Source organism: Mobula hypostoma, chromosome 1 (genome assembly GCF_963921235.1).
Source record: "Mobula hypostoma chromosome 1, sMobHyp1.1, whole genome shotgun sequence".
Taxonomy (NCBI): domain Eukaryota; kingdom Metazoa; phylum Chordata; class Chondrichthyes; order Myliobatiformes; family Myliobatidae; genus Mobula; species Mobula hypostoma.
This window is the reverse complement of record NC_086097.1, coordinates 130,174,738-130,190,183: the sequence shown is the minus strand read 5'-3', so window position 1 is coordinate 130,190,183 and position 15,446 is coordinate 130,174,738. Positions and strand designations below refer to the sequence as shown.

The window sequence follows — 15,446 nt, the reverse complement described above, 5'->3', positions numbered from 1 at the left end:
TCATATCTTGATTAGGTCAGGGACACCTGATATAAATGCTGCAGATCTAGGTTTGAATCCTGTCTCTTGTAATTTTGTGTAAAGGATCCTTCTTAGAAAAAAAATCCTTAAGAACACTAAAATTAGGAGCAGGAGTTGGGCTTTTCAGATCATTTTTCAGAATGATCTTGTATCTTTACCGTTTTTCCTGTGCTCTTCATATTCACTGATGCCCTTTTCTTGGGGGGAGAAAAAAGACAGCTCTTCTTTCAGTTAGTCCTGACGAAGGGTCTCGGCACGAAACGTCGACTGTACCTCTTCCTAGAGATGCCGCCTGGCCTGCTGCGTTCGCCAGCGTCTTTTATGTGTGTAACTTAATCAATCTTGATTTTTAAAGGCTCATTGACTAAGCCTACACAGCCCAATTGGGGTAGGGAATCGCAAAGATTGAATGAAGGAACTTGCCCTTATCTGCAGTGGCTTGAAAAAGTATTCAGCCCTCTCAACTATTTTCACATTTTGCTGTCTCATTGTCTAAGTTTAAAATATATTGAAGTAAGGTTTTTGAGCTAATCTACAAGTGTTGTCAAATCAAAGAAAAATTTAAAAAACTGTCAAATTTACTGAAAATTGTAAACCAAAATTGTAAAGCTGAAAAAGTATTCATCCCATTTAATTACAATGCTAACCTTCCTCAGGTATAGTACTGTATATTACCTGACCAACTCACCCAATTTGTTGATGTAGAAAATTGGAGGATCACCTGTTTTCAATGAATTCATAAGAATACATATCCCCTCTCTCTAAGATAGGAAAGTATGGTGATTTTCAACAGATTAACCAAAAATGAAGATGAAAGAGCATTAACCTAATTGAACATCTCTGGCAATACCTCAAGGTTGCCGTCCACTGCCATTTCCCAACTAACTTGGCACAGCTTGAGCAAATCTGCAAGGAGGAATGGGCAAATCTTTCTCCATCACATTGCAAAGCTAATAGAGACTTATCCAAAAAGACTACTGGCTGAAATACCTGTGAGAGGTGGTTCAACTAAGTACTGAGCAAAGGGGGAATGGATACTTTTGAACTACTAATGTTTCAGTTTTTGAATGTTTAGTTTTTCATGGTTTACAGTTTCCCCTGTTTTTTGGGTTCGTGTGTGTGTGTGAAGGAGCATGTTATTCACCAATAAAAATTCACCGTTAAATTGATCAAAATCCCTAGTTGTAGTATTTATGTGAACGAAGGGTTGGGTGTTGAATACTTTTACAAGGCACTGTAAGTCCCAAAGAGCAGATGACTTATTCTCAGAGAATGATTCCTCGTTTTGTATTTTTCAATGAGGGGAAATCTCTACCCAGCATCTCCCCTGTTGAACTCTTAGGATTATGTGAATTTCAGTGAAATCATCTCTCATTCTTCAAAACTATTTACTACTTAATCTTTAATGTGGCTTATAAACACCCCTGAATCCAATGTAGTGAATTTACTGTATTTTACTGTACTTTACTGTATTTGCTTTCTGGCAGGTATATCCTTTTTCTTCAAGTTACCAAAATGCCATACAGTACTCAAGGTACACTCTCAACATCATAAATAAATGCAGTAAGACCTCTTTACTCCTTTACTTAAATCCTCTTGAAATAATTAACTGAAATCCACTGTAGTCATAAAGACCAGAAGTATTTCAGTAAATGGCAAAGACATCCCATGAACTGATAAAGGGAAGGATAGAATCCCAGAGTAAACTGACAGGACAAAATTAAACTGTGAGAGTTTCTACCAATATGCAAAAATGTGAAAAACACAGTAAGGGCAAATGCTGGTCAGAGACGAGAATTAAAGTGGTGGGGGGCAGGAAGAGTTGATGGAAATGGTCTGCGTTCATGGAAGACAAATAAAAAAAAAACAGAAATATGACAGCACACTTTGGCCCAATTAAGCGGCTTTCCCAGTTAGCTGAAGTTTAATAGAAATTGTTAAAAAGGTATTTTTTAAAAAAAGACAACAATCATCTAAGTGAGTAACAAATTATGTATTTAAATGAGGTACAGGAAAAATTAGAACATTATCAATACTACTACAGCATTATAAAACTACAGGTCCACAATCCCTCATCCGAAATCCTTGGGGCCGGTTGCATTTTGGAATTCAGAATTTTTCGGATTTCAGGACGACCCCCCCCCCCCCCCACCATACCAAAAAACACATATGCTCAAGTTCCTTATTTAACCTGTCCAAGTGCGGTAGACTTTAAGACCCAGCGGTGCACCAAACCTACGCACATCCTCCCATATACTTTAAATCATCTCTAGACTACTTATAATACCTAATACAATGTAAATGCTATGTATGTAATTGTTATACTGTATTGTTTAGGGAATAATGACAAGAAATTTTATTTTTAACACAAACATTCAATAAAACATAAAAATATACAGCTTCAAACAAACCGAATCAAACACATGGTAAATGACTTATTAGAATAAATGTTGAACGTCACTGTCACTAAAACTTCAGTAACATGTCTTTCTGTTTATGTAAATCTTATACAGTGGTAGTTCTGACACTATTTTCTTCAGTAAGATGCCGCACAGACACACCACGATCAAGCTTCTGCAATAACTCCACTTTCATTATCGATAGAGAAGATTCCTTCTCTTTTTCTCATTGTTATCCATAGGGGTATCTGCAGCTCTTTTTGACATTTTCACAGTGAAATGAAACACAAAAGTCAACAGTGAACACAAAATATCAGCAAACAGCAAATACACGTGTAACCAGTACGAGCGCTGAGCCACACCTAACGTCTGGCTAGTGCTGCCACGTCACACCTGAGTGACGTCAGCTGTTGGCAAAAAAAACTTCTGTTTTCAGAGCTTTTTGGATTTCAGAATTTCGGATAAAGGAATGTGCACCCGTATTAGTTCCTAGTTATCAATGGATTAATTAATCCAGCATACGTGTACGCTGCTATGTTCTTTTGATTGACCGTAAATGAAGAAAATCAGCGCAGCCACCTAGAGTAGATTATGGATTGCCTTCATTCAATGCTATTGATAATTTCATCCTCCAAATATTTATTTCGTTGTAACGTTCAAGATGATTGCTGATACCTTCAAATTCTTCATAGGTCTTAACTTGTTGAAATAGTGAAATTGTTTTATTTTCATTCTGGGCTATTTTTGGCATCTCCATGCCTGAATGCTTGAAACCGCGGTGAGCAGAATGGTTCCAAATTACATTTTAGACAACATTGACAATAATCGACATCCTTAACAAAAATCACTTTTTCTTAAACACAAGTGCACACAGCTGATGCTATTTTAAAAACTTTGCTCAGTGCACCGAGGTGTCTAATGGCCACAAGATGTGCACGCAATTGATGCTAGTTAAAAACTGTTTGGCAACAGTGTCCTGACCCAAGTAAGAGGTTTAGTGTCCCAAATAAATGAAGGGAATCCCGGCAATTTTTCAACCAAATGATGGTCACTTAAAGGCCCTTGGATCTTCCTCAAAGACCAGTGTTACATTCCATGAATATGCCATCATTTTGCTGTTCACTTTAGTTGTCCACTGTGTAGATTATATGTCTGAATGATTGTTACATTAACCTCATAATACACATTTTTAAATTTCTGGTTCTTGCTGGTCCCTGATCTGTGTTGTATGATCTGGTGGTGAGGTCTTTCATTGATCCTCATGGTTATTGGATTTATTGAATATGCCCATAAGAAAATAAATCTTAGGTTGTAACTGGCGACATACATGTAGCTTGATAATAAATTTAATTTAAAATTTGTGGTCTCAAAGTAATTCCCAGCAAAGTTTCTTTGCTCCACTCAGGCTGATTCTATTACTTGTGGTATGCTGAGCCAGAGTTATTTCTCACCCCGATACTGATTTCAGCCCTTATAAATAGTGTGGCACCTCTTGCTGTATCTCTTTTGCTTGCCCTTCCTGAATGTTGAATACTCTTGAACATTTGGCTCCTGTCACTTTGCAGCCATGTTTCTGTAATGGTAGTTCAGTCATTCTCACTAACCTGTGCCATTTATTCCTCTGTGCAGCATGCGTCTGGAGAGAGTACCTTTTCACTTCGTCCTTTTACCATTTTTCTATACTTACTTTGATGCCTACTGTGGTTTTCCTCTGCCTCTTAGTTTTGCTTGTTTTGATTTCTAGCTTCAATTTCCTCTGTTTTCTCATCTCACTGGATTCCAAAGCTCTCAGACCCCTTTCAAACTAGTTTACACCCTCCCACAATGAAATCCCTTGTGAGGATACTGGTCCCAGTCCTGTTGAGGTGTGATGTGTTCTGTTGATAAAGACACCTGTAAGCTTTCTGCTTGGTGGAACCACACTGAAGTTTGGATTTCTGTAGAAGGGAGTGATCGGTTCACAGAATCAGTTCTGGTGTGCTGCCAATGAGGAGAGAATGATTGACTTTGGGCTGAACCTATTGGAATTATGAGGAATGAAAGGAAGTCCCACTGCAAGATACTGGCCTCTGAGAGGGGCAACATGACAGTGCAGAAGCTGTAATTGGGCAAAAATACCAGCTGCTGGTGGAACTCAGGTCAGGCGGTCTCTGTGGTAGGAAATGAATAGTTGGCTTTTCTGGCCAAAAGAGGATTGCTGAAAGTGGCCACTGAAAGGCTGGCCAATCTGGGGCAAAAGGAGAGGCTTTTGGCCTATGTAGACAAACATTTAAAACAACATTGGGGATGGTGGTATGGGAGGAATAGATGAGAATTTCTACCAAGGGCAACTGTGGAAACTCTCTGATATTGAGCATAACCAGGGCAGGGATTGATTAACCTTTGAACTCCAGCAATAGTGGAATTTGGCAGATTATTGAGCTTGATGTCATGATCTTATTGAAAAGCAAAGTAGATGTAAGTGGCCAAATATTGCTGCTTGTTCTATTTCCTCATGGTTTCCTCATTAGATCACAGTTAAGTAGTAAACTATGAGCTACTGGAGCAGGTGATCATCTTAACTCCATCTACCTGCGTTGGTAATTTATCCTTTGGAAAACATTAAATAAAAAGCAATCACATATCAGAAAAAAACACTTCTATAAGTCATTCATCTGTAATAATGGCTCAGTTTCTGATACGCTCAATATTTCACGTTGCCCTGATCTTAGCAACACTTAACATGGACGAAGTAACATTCGCCCTCTAACTGCACCATTAAACATTTTCCTAATCTTGCATCATCGCAGATATTTTCTTTGACCTCTCTGTTCTTCACATCATCTTCTCTGCAGTTTAAAATGATCTTTCTTTATTTTTCTCTTTACTTTCATAACGTAAGATATAGGAGCAGAATTAGGCCATTTGGCCCATGAAGTCTGCTCTGCCATTTCATCATGGCTGATCCAGGTTTCCTCTCAGCCCCAATCTCCTGCCTTCTCCCCATAACCCTTCATGCCATTTCTCTTCTCCACTTCAGATAATGGGTCTCTGAACTGGAACATTAACTCTTTTTCTCTTTCCACTGATGCCTCCTGACTTGCTGTACATCATGTACTTAGCATTAAGTGTCTTTTTTGTTTGGAGTCAGAGTTATAAAGCATAGAAACAGGCCCTTCGGCCCAACTCTTCCATGTGGAGCAGGTCCAAGTCTGCAGTATCTGCAGTGTTGTTTTTATTTAATAGACCCTTGGTCTGTAGTAGTACTTTTTGTTAAAAGAAATATTTTCTTGCAGCCTTGCTAATGACTTCTCTCGCTTGATCTTTGCAGAGCTGTACTACTGCGACTAGAAGGATGCAATCATCCAGTCATTATGAAAGGTCTCTGTGCAGCGTGTGGCCAAGACTTGACGCAGTAAGTTCTTTCCATCCTTGCCTCCACCAATCTTTGTTATAAAATGCATCCTGCAGTGAGATCTGAAGCAGAGTGTTTGTAGAATAAGCTGGTGGTGTGGAATTGCCTCAACCTAATGAATGCTTCACCAAAATGTAATTGTTTCTCTTCAGTTGGAGGCTTCACTTGCTCTTGAGTAATGAATTCCTTGGCAGATAAGGAATCTGCAGCATAGGTAAGGAGAGCCACATGTCCATGATCGACGAGGTTGAACATAAGACCGTATGATATAGGAGCAGAATTAGGCCATCTAGCCCATTGAGTCTGTTCCGCCATTTCATCATGGCTGAAGCATTTCACTCTCGGCCCCAATCCCCGTATTGCTTTGTGTCCTGACTAATCAAGAGTCTATCAATCTCTGCCTCGGGTATACCAAATAACTTGGCCTCCACAGCTGCCTGTGGTAATGAGTTCCACAGATTAACCACTCTGGCTGAAGAATTTCCTCCTCATCTCTGTTCTAAATGGCTATCCCTCTATTCTGAGGCTGTGTCCTCTGGTCTTGACTTCCCTACCATCCACTCTGTTGAGGCCTTTCAACATTCAGTAAGTTTCAATGAGATTCCCCCCTCATTCTTCTGCATTCCAGTGAGTACAGGGCCAGAGCCATCAAACGCTCTTCATATGATAAGTCTTTCAATCATTTCCTGAACCTCCTTTGAACCCCCTCCAGTGTCAGCACATCCTTTCTCAGATGAGGGGCCCAAAACTGCTCACAGTATTCCAGGTGAGCACTCACCCGTGTCTTATAAAGCCTCAACGTTACATCCTTGCTTGTATATTTTACTCCAGTTGAAATGAATGCGAACATTGCATTTGCCTTCCTCACCATTGACTCAACCTGCAAATTAACCTTTAGGGAATCCTGCATTAAGACCCCCAAGTCCTTTTGCACCTCTGATTTTTGAATTTTCTCTCCATTTGGAAAATAATATACACTTTCATTTCTTCTACCAAAATGCATGACCATACACTTCTCGACACTGCATTCCATCTGCCATTTCTTGACCTTTCTCCTTTGCCCATTCACCTAATCTGTCTAAGTCCTTCTGTAGCCCCTCCGCTTACTCAAAAGTACCTGTGCTTCTACCTATTTTCGTATCATCTGCAGACTTAGCCACAAAGCCATCAATTCCGTCATCCAAATCATTGACCTATGACTTAAATGGAAACAGTTCCAACACCGAACCCTGCGGAACTCCTCTTGTAACCGGCAGCCAACCAGAAGGCTTCCTTTGTTCCCACTTTTTGCCTCCTGCCGATCAGCCAATGCTCTATCCATGCTAGTATCTTTCTTGTCAAGTTAAGAGCCATGAGCTCTTAACTTGTTAAGCAGCCTCATGCATGGCACCTTGTTAAAGGCCTTCTGAAAATCAAAGTATACAACATCCATTGATTCTCCTTTGTCTATCCTGCTTGTTCAAAGAATTCCAAGATATTTGTAAGGCAAATTTTTCCGTTAAGGAAACCATACTGACTGTGGCCTATTTTGTCACGTGAATCCAAATACCTCGAAACCATACTCTTAGCAATTGTCTCCAACTTCTTCCCAACCACTGAGGTCAGACTAACTGGCCTATAATTTTTTTTTCCTGCTTGTCTTCCTTCTTGAAGAGTGGAGTGACATTTGCAATTTTCAAGTCCTCCAAAACCATGCCAGACTTTATTGATTCTTGAATGATCATTACTAATGCCTCCACAATTTCTTCAGCCTCCTTCTCCTTCAGAACCCTGGGTTGTACACCTTCAGCTCCAGGTGACTTATCTATTTTCAGACCTTTCAGTTTCCCAAGTAGCTTCTCCCTAGTAATGGCAACTTCACTTACTTTTGCCCCCTGACACTCGAACTTCCGGCATACTGCTAGTGTCTTCCACAGTGATGGCTGGTCCAAAATATTGATTCAGTTCATCCAGCGTTTTCTTGGGTAAATTGGGTAAACAGTTGTTCCATGGTTCTTCACTTTGCTTTCTTATCCTTCACTCTCCCCACCCCAGAGAGGTCAACAGTCCCAAATCCTAATTAATTCCGTCTTTGTTTTAGCCTGTCTCATTGTCCTTATGATGTCCCTTGGCTTGAAATGAATGGTACAAGCTGAATGCGCACTAAAATGTTGACGTCTATTTCTCACAGTAGATTGCTGCCAGACCTGTTGAGTTCCTATAGCTTTAGGTCCAGATCATTGAGCTTTTTCTGTAGTTTCAGTTGTGCTGAATCTGTCTCCCATTTACAGAAAGGACATTGGAACAGTAGGGAGTGCAGAAATGACTTTAAAGGAGGTTCACACTGTCAGGAGAGACAAAGGATGGAGCTATATTCTTTAGAAAGGGGGAAGCTGAGAGGCATTTCTGATAATGGAAGGGGTTGATAACAAGGGTGTGGTTATGACGTTTCTGTTCAGAGGCCAGTATTGGAGATCACCTGTGTATGAGGTTAAGAACACAAGGAAAGAGAAGCAGGAGTAGGCCAAATGGTTCCTTAAACCTGGCCTATCATTAGTATGATCGTGGCTGATATCCTCTCGACATCATCTTTCCTTTGCCAATTCCTCAATATTTCAAAACAGTATATATTTGCTGTCTTAAATACACCCAGAGAGGTCAACAGAGCCTCCACAACCATTCTGGAGTAGAAAATTGCAGAGATTAACCATGCTCTATAAAAATAAATTCCTATACACCTTGACTCTATTTTATCCCCCTTGGTTCAGTCCCATCCTGCCTATATCTATGACACTTCACGCACTCTTGATCTCTTCAATGACTTTAAGTTCTCTGGCCCTGATTGGATTGTTTTCGCTATGGATGTGCAGTCTCTATACACCACTATCCCCTATCAGGGGAAGCTCTCTGCTTCTTCCTGGACAGCAGACCCAACCGGTTCCCCTCCACCATCACTCTCCTCCATCTATCGGAACTGGTCCTCATCCTCAATATTTTCTCCTTCGGCTCCTCCCACTTCCTTCAAACCCAGGGTGTAGCCACGGGCACTCGTGTGGGTCCCAGCTATGCCTGCCTTTTCATTGATTACCTGGAACAGTCTATGTTCCAAGACCACACTGACATTGCTCCCCAAATCGTATGCTACATTGGTGAGTACATTGGTGCTGCTTCCTGCATCCATGCTGAGCTTGTCAATTTTACCAACTTTGCCTCTAACTTCCATCCTGCTCTCAAATTTACTTGGTCCATTTTTGACACCACTCTCTCCTTTCTTGATCTGTCTGTCTCCATCTCTGGAGACGGTCTATCTCCTGGTATCTTTTATGAACCCACTGACTCCCACAGCCATCTTGACTATACCTGTTCCACCCTGTCACTCGCAAAAATGCCATTCCCTTTTCTCAGTTCCTCTGTCTCTGCCGCATCTATTCTCAGAATGAGACTTTCATTCCAGAACAACTGAGATGTCCTCCACCTTCGAGGAAAGAGGCTTCCCTTCCTCACCATCAGCACTGCCCTCACCCACATCTCTTCCATTTTGCACTCTTCTGTGCCCTCACCCCATCCTCCTGCTGCCACATCAGGGGTAAGGTTCCTCTCCCCTCACCTACCACCCCACAGGCCTCCGCATCTAGCACATAATTATCCTAACTTCCGCCATCTCCATCGGGATCCCACCACGAAGTAGGGATGGCTCCCTACGCAACTCCCTTGTCGACATGTCCCTCCCCACTGATCTTCCTCCTAGTACTTGTCATTGCAAGTGGAGCAAGTGCCACACCTGTCCCTATATCACCTCCCTCAGTACCATTCAGGGCCCCTAACAGTCCTTCCAGGTGAGGTGACACTTCACCGTGAGTCTGTTGGGATAATCTACTGTATCCGGTGCTCACGGTGTGGCTTTCTGTATATCAGTGAGATACGGCGTAGATTAGGAGACTGCTTCGTCGAGCACCTTCACTCTACTCCCCACAAAAAGTGTGATTTCCTGGTGGCTACCAATTTTAATTCCACTTCCCATTCCCATTCTGACATTCCAGTTCATGGCCTCCTCTACTGCCACAATGAAGCCACACTCCAGCTGGAGGAGCAACACCTGGGTAGCTTCCAACCTGATGGCATGAACATTGATTTCTTAAACTACTTGTTATTGCCCCCTTTCCCCCTTCACCGTTCCCTATTCTTGTTTCCCTGTCACAACTTCTTACCTGCCCTTCACCTCCCTCTTGTGCTACTCCCTTCTTCCCTTTCTTCTATGGTGTCCTGTCCTCTGCTATTAGATTCCTCCTTCTCCAGCCCTTTATCTCTTCACCAATCAACTTCCCAGCCCTTTACTTCACCCCCTCCTCCCCTACTGGTTCCACCTATCACCTGCAACCTTGTACTACTTCGTCCCCTCCTTCACCTTCTTATTCTGTCTTCTTCCCTCTCCTTTTCCAGTCTTGATGAAGGGTCTCGGCCCGAAACATCGTCTGTTTATTCTCATCCATAAAAGCTGCCTGATCTGCTGAACTCCTCCGGCACATTGTACGTGGTTCTCTATAACTACTACTCATCTCCCAATCTTGAAATTCTCCCACTAGTGGAAATATCTCAACATCTACTGTCATGGCCCCTTTAGAATCTTTGTATTATTTCAAAAAGATCACCCTTCAGACTTCAAAAAATGTATTGTAGATGTAACTTCACTTGCTTGTGGGAGGGAAGCTTTTGTCTGAGGAATTAGCCTAATGGACCTCCCTTAGACTACTATCTTTTGCTGGTACAATAAGGAGGCCAGAACTGTGCACATTAACTGTACTCGCTAATGAAGCATTTGGAAGAAATTTCTTTGCCCAAAGCATGACTAGAATGTGGAACTGGTTATCAGGAATGAGTGAGGCAAGTAATGGAGATGCACTTAACTGAAGCAGTAAAAGCACTTGAGGGAGGGAAAGTAAGAGTTTATGATGCAATGAGATGAAGAAAGATAGGAGGGGAAGCTGTAGAGCAGATACACCATTTTAAGATGGCAATAATATCTGCTTTAATGCCACTTTCCTCTTTCTCTCTGGATGTATCCAATAAAATGGTTACTGAATTCATTAGTGGAAGCATTGTTAAGGAGGTCTGAGAATATTGTGGCAGACAGCAGCTTCCTCCTCGGATGCTTGGATGGCAATTCGTCCTTCATTTTGCATTCTTGTCTTCAGATTACAGAAGAAGAATGGGAAGCAAACAGCACCAGTAGCCACAGCAACAGTTTCCATGGTTCACAGTGTTCCAGAATTGATGGTGAGCTCTGAGGTGAGTCCAGTGGAATTAAAGTACAGTGTTTCTGTTCTATATCACTGTCTTGCCTTTCTTGATCTCTCTTTTTAGTTTATCTCCTACTGCCGTCGCTCTTGCTGGTGTCTTTTTAGAACAGTCTTCAAATTAATCTCCTTTCTATGAATTTCTTGTTTCTGTTCCCTACTCCAGTAGGTGGCACTGTCATGAGTACCTGACCTATTATCAGTAGGTGGTGCTGTCGCTTGGTAATTGCACAGCATTGAGGCTCTCTGTTCCAGTTGACGTTTGAGATTGCAATAATTGGCATGTTTATTTATCCAAGTAATTTGCAAATAAAAATATCTTCCCTGCATCGTTCCCAGCGTAATTTATTCCTTGCTGTATTTCCTTCAATCCTTTTGAGAGTCTTGCTCAATTTTTGTATTCACTGCTGCAGAGTTTCTGGCAGTGTTTTCATTTCTGCTCCTTTCTCTTTTGCATCCTTCCACAGACAGATTTGTTGGAAACAATGCCTGGTGCTTAACAGGTTATGTTATGAAGCTAGGCTGTAAAACAAATGTTGTGTTCCTATTGATTATGCCGCAGTAGTGTGAAATAAAGCGTAAGAACTCACCACCTTAAAATGAAAGATGTGCCGTTTAGAGTGAATCAGAAAGCACTTTGATTCCCCCAGAGGTGAGAGTAGAAGACAACAACCAGCTATTTGATATGCCGGATTTAATAGGAATTTTGAAACCGTTAGACTTGCATGGTTGTGGATATCAATTGATGTCAAGATAAAGATTAAACTGTAGGATGGATTGAAATCATTGAGTAACCTATCCTGATTCTTTTTCCAACAGCACTTGGCTTATTTTGCCCTTAAGGTCTTCCATATTTCATACCAGCCATGAAATATATTCCTGTTCGGTTAGAGTTGATCTGTTTTAAGCCATTCCATTGTTGCAGTGATCTGTGTACTACTTCACAATGTACCACGTTGATATATATGGTGAAGGGAGTTGGACAGGATAGTTGTGCTACACATTACTGCTCCTTCTGACATTCTCAAGTGCTCGGCAATCACTGGAGTGTTTATGGATTACACAATGCCACACTCCTGCTCGAAGGAGGAAGTATGGGTCTGTCTCAGACTAGTGTATCGAATGGCCTCATTCTGCACAGTGCCTTTTTTCTGTAATTCAAAGAGCAGAAAAAGGTTGATGTGGAAGACTGATGGCAAAACTCTCTTGGAACACTGAATCTCCTCATTTCTCAGGAAATGCCTGTTAAATGTATAAAGAGATTGAATAGTCAATAGTTGAGTTTAATAGTTGAATTTATTGTCGTATGCATAAATGCATGTATGCACAGATGCGATGAAAATCTTACTTGCAGCAGCATCACGGGTGCATAGCATCATATAATCAGCATTCACAAGAAAAACATAAATTAAACAAAATTAACCCATTTTTACAAGAACACAATTAGAGCAAAAAAAAATCCATTGTAGTTCCAAGTAATCAAAGTGGTCATAGTGTTGTAGTGATTAGGGTTGTGCTAGTTGGTTGAAGAACTGAATAGTTGAAGGGAAGTAGCTGTTCTTGAACATGGTAGTGTGGGACTTCAGGCTTCTGTCCAACATCCAATGGTACCTGCAAGAAGATGGTGGGGATCTTTGATAGCTGTTCCCACCTTGATGCAGTACCTCCTGTAGATATTGCTAATGTGAGGAGAGGTGTGCCCGTTATGTATTGAATTGGACAAACCAGAGAAAATATGTCCAGTTATAGGGTGTCCAAAACATGTGGGCGTAAGTTTAAGACAATTGCTGTTAAGTCAAAAACCCTAGAGCAGGGGTTCCCCAACTATTTTATGTCATGGGCCAATACTGTTAAGCAAGGGGTGCATGGACCCCAGGTTGGGAACCTCTGCTCTAAGGGAAGTTCTTTGCCCAGAAAATAGTGAGAATATGGGTGTCATTTAGTTGAGGCATTTACCAGGGACTTTTAACAGAGAGAGAAAAGAATAGAAAAATATTCCGATGTTAGAATTGGAGGAGGCTTATATAGAGAGCAAAGTCAGTCATAGATATGGAGATTGAAAGGCGTTTTATTGTGCTGCAAAGTTGTTTCTCTGTACATGTTACATTAACATGGGTATAGATTTTTAAAAAGATCTTTGTTTTACACCCCCACCACCCCCTGCCCCGCCTTATCACCTCTACCTCACAGCAAGCTGAGCAATTGGGTCGAGAGGATCAGCAGTGGCTACATAAGAACCGGAAGCTAGTGTTGATGGTGGATCTGGATCAGACCTTAATCCATACAACAGAGCAGCTGTGCCAGAAAATGTCCAACAAGGTGAGTTCTTTCTGAGTGTACATAAACCCAGGAAGAATAAAGGAATGGTGAATAAAGGGGGAGGGGAGGGAAAGATGTGGTGGGATCCCGTTGGAGGTGGCAGAAGTTTCAGAGAATTATGTGCCGGACACAGGCTGGAAATGGATGGTCAACATTTCAGGTGAAGACGCTTCATCAGGATCTGCTGAGTACTTCCAGCAGCTTGGTTTATTCTCCATCTTGGCTGTTTGTACTCTGTCTAATGCTCTCAGGTAATTGCAAATAGTCCTGCTGTTTTGTATTGATACTGAAGTTGTGATCTAACAGGCAGGGCACATTTTTAAAGCAGAAATCTTGCTGAGGGGTTTAGGAATAATGTGGGAAATGCTGACAGAAGTCATTGACCGCTGTAAAATCATGCCAAGGGAAGTGATTAGAAGTTTGCTGACCAGTCACTGGTTTAGAAAAGGTGGAAGAATACCTTTGTTTGGGGTTAGTAACAAAGCAAAGTTGGAATAAGGTGTAGAATAGTTATTTTCCTTGTTGTTTAACTTTCCTATGCTAGTTTATGATTTTAATATATACCTATGTGTAATTGTTCAGTAAATGTTCCAGAAATTGTATTGATGATTTTATAGTTTTCCAGAAGCTTCTCAGCTTTTTTGCAGCAGATGTCACATCACTTAGGTTAGTTGTTTTCACTGGGATGTTGTTTATTTCTAGTCTGGGTATGAGATGACTACAGCTTTTTCTTGATACTTAATAAAGTGGCTGTAACCACCAATGTTATGCCTCATTCTGGACTTCTGAAGAGCCTCTGGATCAAAAGCGCCAGATCCAGCAATGGCATTGGCTGTGATCCAATTATTAGCACTTTGTTCTCTCAGTCGGTGAATAGCTGGAGGTTTCAGCACAGACTGACAGGCGTTGTGGTACTGAGGGAATGCTGCATTGTTGGGAATGTCAGCTCATAGCTGATATGTGAAACTGAAGACCCTTCTGCTCTTGTGGAGAAATACCTTGGACCCTAAGGCACTATTTTGGCAAAGAGTAGAAATGTGCGTCTTGGCCACAATCAACAGAGCAATCCCTGGCCATTATTGTGATCAGTTGGTGAGAGCTTACTGAGCACAAATACACTACTGTGTGTCATACATTACAACACTGACAGTTAATTATAGTGTCTCCTTAAAGCTGTTTTGTACCCAGTATTAAGTCTGATCTGTAAGTCCCTTGGCAAGCCCTTTCATGAATATCCAGTTAGTCAGAAGCTGTGTGGCCAGTGCAGAACACACCTTTTGCCCAGTCTTATGAGTTGTTTAGTGGGCAATGGTTGGTTTTATGGTGCATGTGATCCGTGATTTGGTGTTTGCAGTTTACACGCGATCTAAAAATTGATTGTGGACATGTCTGTTCGTTTAGAATTTAATTGTGCTGTTTTCTGTTATTGCTTGCAGGGAATTTTTCACTTCCAGCTAGGCAGAGGAGAGCCAATGCTGCATACACGCCTGAGACCGCACTGTAAAGAGTTTCTAGAAAAAATAGCAAAACTCTACGAGCTACATGTGTTCACCTTCGGGAGCAGACTGTACGCACACACCATTGCAGGTATGTAGAAAAAAGTAGACAGCAGCTTCTAACTTCTCGAGTAGCGTCAAAATTTGGTAATATTTAAAACAACTGATTTGTTAACAGGATGTTGCAGGCGAGACATTGTCCACCACTGGTTACCACCTGAATTAAATTTTGGAAGTCGATCAAGGGTCAGCGGGTAGGGGGTCACATTGGCCAGACCAGATTAGAAGGGGAATTCCTCTACTCTTTCAGTCCAGGTGAAGGGTCTTTAATGTCCATTTTCCTCCTCGGATGCTGCCTGTAGCTTTTTGTTGCTTGAGATTCCAGTATTTGCAATCTCTTGTGTGTCACGACCTCTCACATACCCAGTTTGGCCACTGCTCTCTTCAGGTCCTGTCCAATGGTAAGGCCCAATGATGCTCCCTCCTTGACCCTTATAACCTTGAGTGGGGCTTGAGCCGATACTACTGTTTGTGCCGATTTTAG

General features: G+C 41.6%; 1 protein-coding gene across 2 annotated transcripts in view; it reads left to right on the top strand.

The window, feature by feature from the left end:
• The window catches only part of ctdp1 (CTD (carboxy-terminal domain, RNA polymerase II, polypeptide A) phosphatase, subunit 1), a 362,097-nt gene that overhangs the window by 27,319 nt on the left and 319,332 nt on the right, over window positions 1–15,446 (top strand). For both annotated transcript variants that reach the window (XR_010018895.1, XM_063055679.1), the window contains exons 2-5: window positions 5,731–5,814; window positions 10,986–11,079; window positions 13,278–13,406; window positions 14,843–14,993. Coding sequence is in view for 1 of the 2 variants with exons in the window: in XM_063055679.1 (XP_062911749.1) it covers window positions 5,731–5,814; window positions 10,986–11,079; window positions 13,278–13,406; window positions 14,843–14,993 (458 nt within the window). In the remaining variant the exon portion in view is untranslated. The remainder of the gene's footprint in view (window positions 1–5,730; window positions 5,815–10,985; window positions 11,080–13,277; window positions 13,407–14,842; window positions 14,994–15,446) is intronic.